At 48.9% G+C, this 6704-nt stretch overlaps 1 protein-coding gene across 1 annotated transcript in view; it reads left to right on the top strand.

The window, feature by feature from the left end:
• The window catches only part of ANP32A (acidic nuclear phosphoprotein 32 family member A), a 39299-nt gene extending 32939 nt beyond the window's left edge, over nt 1–6360 (top strand). Inside the window, exons 4-7 of the mRNA XM_069482508.1 lie at nt 366–564; nt 2197–2294; nt 4443–4506; nt 4759–6360. Coding sequence (XP_069338609.1) covers nt 366–564; nt 2197–2294; nt 4443–4506; nt 4759–4820 — 423 coding nt within the window. The 3' untranslated portion in view covers nt 4821–6360. The remainder of the gene's footprint in view (nt 1–365; nt 565–2196; nt 2295–4442; nt 4507–4758) is intronic.
• The last annotated feature ends 344 nt before the right edge of the window (nt 6361–6704 follow it).

Genomic DNA, 6704 nt, shown 5'->3' on the forward strand with positions numbered 1-6704 from the left:
TGTTGACTGCCATCGTCATCCCTGTTATCAGATGTAGAAGGAGTCAGTCTGTTGGTCCTTAGTCCCAGGGCAGGCACCACGAGAGCCCCGGGTTAATTTCAAGCCGATTGCTATTAAGGCAAAAGCTGTAATTGCAGAATAACAGTGCGTTAACGCTGGGTAATGCTTTAAAGATCCTCAAGTGCTACTCCCCATTTTCCAGATGAAGATACTGAGGCCCCCAAACCCAATTTCCTTATCACCTGCAAGTCTTGGGCTGCCCACACCATCTCATGTTCCCCCATGTGTTTCCTGGGGTTGTTTCCCCGACCTGCCACCCACCTCCCACAGATCACTCACCGTTGATTTCATTTTTCCTCTTGCAGAAAAAGTTAGAAAACCTCAAGAGCTTAGACCTTTTCAATTGTGAGGTAACCAACCTGAACGACTACCGAGAAAACGTGTTCAAGCTCCTCCCGCAACTCACATATCTTGACGGCTACGACAGGGACGACAAGGAGGCCCCTGACTCAGATGCCGAGGGCTACGTGGAGGGCCTGGACGACGAGGAGGAGGATGAGGATGGTGGGTGGCGGCGGGAGGGCCGGGGCTGAGGGGCTCAGCCAAGGGGGTGGGCTGGTGTTGGGAGGCCCCACCCCACTGCCAAAAGCTGGCCAGCAGCTGCCTCTTCCCAAAGGCGTGGAGGGGAGTGGGGCTGTCTGCTTTGTTTACCGAAGTCCCTACTCTGTCTCAGTGGTTGACTTCCCTGAGAGAATAGGGCACAAGCCCCAGAGAAGCACCCTGAGACTCTGCAACTGCATAGTGACTCCATTAAAACCATCTGACTGATCCTCACTTTAATTTCTATCCCTTTTCCAAAGCCCCCCAGGGAATGAGGTTCTGCAGTGTCTCTATGTAATGTGACCCTGGCTTAGCTACTCCCCCAGGGAGGGGGATGGAAGGATAGAGGAAGGTGGGGTGTGGCCTGAGGGACCCCTTTCCCAGCTGGGTGGCCAGTAGTGGAGATGAGGTCAGAGCCAGAGAGGTTGTGGGGCCCCCTGGTGGCTGCAGCCCACAGGACCACAGGCCGGCACTTGGGGGTGTGGGCTCAGGTGCTCAGGAGCCCCCGAGGGCTGAGAAATGGGGGACAGAGAATGGCATGTTGGGCTCCCTGGCAGTGCAAGGAGCAGTCAGGGCCTTCAGGAAGGGCAGAAGGAAAAGAGGAAGCACCTCCTCCTGGTGCCTCCCCACCTTGCCTTCCTGCCAGCCCAGCCCGGTTCCCTGCAGGTCTTCATGCCCAGCGTAAACTCGAGAATTCAGACACTTGCCTGATTAACTCAGACACAAGATTCTGTTTTTCCGTGTTAGATTGGGAGTATTTTGCAAGACGCTGTTTGCCTTGTCAGGGATCTTGTGATGTAGCAGAACGGACCCAAAACTGGCAGTTCTGAGACCAGGTTCCTAGGCCCAGCTCTACCACTGATACGTGACCTTCAGCAAGGCAGTTCTCTTTGTGCCTCAGGTCTCTCACCTTGCAAGTGAGGAGTTTGAGCCAGGTGTGGTGGCTCACACCCGTAATCCCAGCACTTTGGGAGGCTGATGCGGGAGGATTACTTGAGAGCTCAGGAGTTTGAGACCAACCTGGGCAACATAGTGAGACTCCCCTCCCCCATCTCTTAAAAAAAAAAAAATTAGTGGGGTGTGGTGGTGTGTGCCTGTAGTCCTAGCTACTTGGGAGGCTGAGGGGGGAGGATCACTGGAGCCCAGGAATTGGAGGCTGCAGTGAGCTATGATCGTACCACTGCACTCCAGCCTGGGTGACAGAGTGCGACCCTGTCTCTAATAAAATAAAATAAAGTGAGGAGTTTGGCCTAAATGCTCTTTCTAAATGAATCCGCTTTCCAGCTTTCCTGGGCTCTGAAACTTTTTCCTCTGATCTGACAATTTCTCAGTGGTCTCGGTCTCCACAAGGCATCTTTCATTTCAGAAACTTGTGAGGGGGACCTGTCTTTTGAATCACGTTAGGATGTGTTTGATCGCATTGGCACTCACTGTTCATGAGCGTTGAAGCAGTCAGTCTCTGGGCTTACGTGGACGTGGTAGGGTCATGAGCCCCACACTGAAAGCCCCCCCAGGCCCATCAGCCCGGAGCCTGTGCCGTGTGAGGGAGGAGCCAGCTCAACACCAGCTCTCTTGTTCCCTGCCTCCATTGCACAGAGGAAGAGTATGATGAAGATGCTCAGGTAGTGGAAGACGAGGAAGATGAGGATGAAGAGGAGGAAGGTGAAGAGGAGGACGTGAGCGGAGAGGAGGAGGTGAGGAGTCTGGGCTGGGTGGGGGCACCATCTCCCTGAGCCTCCCGTCCCCTGCTGCCTTGAAGGCAGTCCCACTAAATGTCCCCGAGATCTCCCCGGCAGCCCAGGGCCGTGGCTGGGGAAGTCGCTCCTCCACAGGCAGGGAAGTGAGTCCCTTTCAGAGCCTTTGCCTGGGCTGGGTTGGGAAAGGCAAGACTTGCAGCGAGCTCTGGGGAGGCTGGGTTAGGAATGGGGAAGAGGGTTCTGGGGGCAGGGACTATGTGAGGAAGTACAGAATCCATGTCCCCATTTTCTGCCTTCTGCATTCATATGTTAATTAAGACATTCATTGTGCTGGGGAGAAATCAAAGACTGCCTTGAACTGAGAGGTAGTGGAATAAGACTGCTGGTCCCAAATCGGAGAGCGGCAGCGGGGCCACCTGCGCGCTGTGGAAGTTAGTGCATCGGGGTGGGCCGTTCTCCTAACAGACTGGCTGCTTCACAGTTTTCATAACAAGGTCCGTGAAGTGTCTGAGGGGAGAATCCCACCCCTGCTACTTGCTAGCTGTGTCTCTGGACAGCTTGCTCGACATTTCTGAGCCCATTTCCGCATCTATGAAATCGGGACCATGATACCTTTTTCACTGGGTTGTTAAGATAAAATAAAATGTAAGTAAAATGCTTAAGGACAGTATCTGACAAGGGGTAAGCGTCTGACCACTTACTGTAGGCGTTTACACCCTCCTCCACATCCCTGGCACTGTGTGCTGGGTTTTGTGTTTGGATGTTCTGAGTCTCTCTGTAGCAGAGTCATTTTCCATGGCTTGTTCAGAATTCTCAATCAACTCTTGCTGATCGCAAAAGTTAGAACTATAGAGGTTTAAATAAGTGACAATAGCGCAGATGAGGTGCCTGTGTTATTGTGCCCCGCCCCCCCCCCCCCAGTTTCCTGTCTCCCTCGATGGAGATTGCAGACATCCGCCTGCCACGCAGAATGCTCAGGCAGAGCCCAGCCCGGGCTTGGGAGGAGCAGGCTGAGGCAGGTAGAGGAGCTGGGTTTCTGTCCTCTTCTGTGTTGAGTTTCTCTTCTCCCCGGACCTGGGCTGCTAGCCTCACCTCTAAAGAATATTTTAAGTATTTTAAACAATAAAGACTTAGAAAAACAAGTAGCCCCACAACAAGTCCCCCCAGGGCAGGGACAGTAAGTCATGTTGGCTAATAGATTGTCATCTTGCCCTTCCTGTCACAAGAACCATCGCACACACGTTTAAGGTTTTTGTGTTTTGGCTTTTTGTAATCTCATTGACCATCCACATGTTTCCAGCTTCCCGTAAGAGAGAACTTATACACACAAAAAACGGTCCTGGCAAATGGACCAATGAGGGAACTACTTGGTGACATTATGAAAGATTGTTCCCCTTGACAAAAAGAAGTCTGTCACCAAGTTCTTTTAGCAGTGGGCTGCCGGCTGCCCCAGGAGCGGGGTCCAGCACACAGGGATGCAGCTGGGCCCAGCCTTCAGGAGCAGCGCAAAGCCCAGGGCCTCGTGCCGACGGGGAAGTCGCACTCCTTGCTGGAACTCAAGCAAGTTGGGCACGACGTCCTCAGGGGGCCTTGAATTTGTCTCCCCCCGCCCCCCAGCCACCCCAGGTGATCCAGGGTCACCAGACGGTGAAGGGGCTGGTTAGGGGGAAGTTGGACTTGCCCGCAGAATCTGGATTTGCTGAAACCGGGGTCTTCCCTTGAAGCCAAAACTAGATTGAGGACAGATGCAAGAAAGGATGGCCTACTTTACACGCCAGGGAGTCTGCCTGGGGAACTCGTTCTCCTCAGAGGACAGACTGGAAAGTTGCCTGCCTTGCAGGGACTTCAGATCAGGAGTTCTTAACCCGGGGTAGAATCCACAGCCCCCTGAAATCGTTTGTGAATATTGTATGTGATAAGGGAAGGAGTTCAAAGCTTTCTGCAGCTTCTCAAATGAGTCCTTGATCCAAAATAGATTAAGAACCTCTGCTGTCCATTCATCCCAAGATGGTAGCCTCAGGGGCTCGGGGGGCGGGGGGGAGTGTGACCCCCACCTTTTGTGCTCAGTGTCAAGGACAAAAGCTTCCTCAGCACATCCCGAAGCCAGGGGCCTTTCTAATGCTCTGGTGTCTCTTGTTCCCCTAGGAGGATGAAGAAGGTTATAATGACGGGGAAGTAGATGATGAGGAAGATGAAGAAGATCTTGGTGGTATGGCAACCTTTTTACACTTAGCTTGGCCCCAGTTTGGTGTTCGATTGCTTAGACTCTGGAGACCCTGGCAAGGGCAAAATACTCCAATCCAGGCTCCAGGTGCCTCCCTGGCTTTGCAGAGACCCCGCCTCAGTTTCCAAGGGTGGCAAAGCTTCCCAGTTGTGTGGCCCCCTAGTTTCTCGATGGGTGGGTTGAGTTAAGAGGTGGGATCAGTATGTAATCTTAAATGCCCTTTCTTTGCTCTTCCAGAAGAAGAAAGGGGTCAGAAGCGAAAACGAGAGCCTGAAGATGAGGGAGAAGATGACGACTAAGTGGAATAACCTATTTTGAAAAATTCCTATTGTGATTTGACTGTTTTTACCCATATCCCCTCCTCCCCCTCCAAATCCTGCCCCCCGAAACTTATTTTTTTCTGATTGTAACATTGCTGTGGGAACGAGAGGGGAAACGTGTACTGGGGGTTGCGGGGGGAGGGAGGGCGGGAGGGGGTGGAATAAAGTACTATTTTTACTGCCACTCTTTATTTTTCCCCCTACTTTTTCTTTGTGTCTGGTTTTTGTCCCTGTAAATGCGATAGCTGAGTACACGCCAAGTGAGCATTTGTTCCTTACTCTCAAAGAGGATGGTTTGGAGTTCTACAGTTCCAGGTATTTCCCAGGTCTCTTGAGTTGGTTGTAAAGCCATGGCTGGCCTCAGTTTGGTCACTCAAAGCCCAGGAGGGGCTGAGTACCAGCCATATCTTTAACTCTTGCTCTGGCTCACGTGGTTTCTGCTTTTCTTGGGCCTGCTAGAGGCATCCAACGCCCAGGTTTGTAAATAGCAACCTAGAGGCGTATTTTGGCACTGTTTGGGGACATTCCCCGTCTCTCATCCCTTTTCCCCCTTCACAGATGGTGGTGGGCTTCACTCGACAAAGAGGACTCTGATATGTTACTCTTGAGAGCTTGTGAGCCAGAGAGCTGGAAACGGCAGGCTTATGAGTTACAAGTAGGATGGATTTGGTAATTATAATGAAAAGAGAAGAAACAAGCCCTCAAACTTAAAACCTCTTTAAAAGAAAGAAAAAAAAGTCGTATCTTGTTCTGTAAAATATTAGAACGCTTTGTTTTACAAAAAATGACGAGAGAATTCTTCCACATGTACTTCTGTGCTTAGAACATTTTTATAAACCTAAGCGCTGGAGACGTCGCTGCATGTCGGCTGGGTTTTTTTTTTCATATACCCGAGCACGGAAAAACTAACGCAAAATTGTATTTTCTTACCTAGTGGAAATCTGAAATGACTGCAAATTCCTAGTGAATGTACAGGTTTGCTTTCATGTCCCTCTTCTGGACTGCTTTAGAAGTGATGTGTTATTCCTCACCCATGTTCCATCTGTACAAAAGAACATCGGCACCAGTTTTTCTCCTGCCCCTCAGAAGAGCCAAACTTTTGAGTTTTATGTCTGTTTGTCATTGATAAATTTCAATAAATCTTTTTATACAATTTTTTTGGGGATGGCTTCTTTGAATCCAGCAGGCTCCTGATCTAAAATGCATTCTAGACAAACTACCGGTGAGGGGGAGGCTTCATTTTTGTTACCTGGAAAAAGTAGCTTTTCTTACAGGATATATAATGTGATACTAAGTTTGGATACTTTTGGTCTCAAAGCAAGATTCAGTAGTGTATCTTGATTAAAAAAGAAAGATATAAAGATATGAAAAGAGTTACTAAACAAACACCCAAACAATCACCAAAAAGTTGGACCAACCTTGGAACCTTGTTTAAACATCTTTCATTGTTTTGTTTTTCATATTGTGAAAAGAATGTATGCTTGAAAACTCAGGAATGTATAAAACGTTATTTCACAAACCCAGAGGTTTACATATGGTGTTTTATTTTGTTACTTTTTTATTTAACATTAGTATAATCATTTCTCTCTACCTCTAAGTAGTTTTTGAAAGCATGTATCTTAAATGGCTATCTATTTATAGTAGTCCATTAACTATATTCTGATTTGTTTAATTCTAACCAAATGGATTTACCACTACAGTGGATGTTGTTACATGAACAGTTATTTATACTTTGTGTGGATTTCTTAGTACAAACTCTTAAAACATCTTAGAAGTAGAGTCATTGGACCAAAAGTTATTTATTAATATAGGGCTCATCTACGAGGTTCCATTATGTTTGCTAAAAGGGTGAAACCAATTTAC

Source organism: Eulemur rufifrons, chromosome 2, assembly GCF_041146395.1.
Source record: "Eulemur rufifrons isolate Redbay chromosome 2, OSU_ERuf_1, whole genome shotgun sequence".
NCBI lineage: Eukaryota > Metazoa > Chordata > Mammalia > Primates > Lemuridae > Eulemur > Eulemur rufifrons.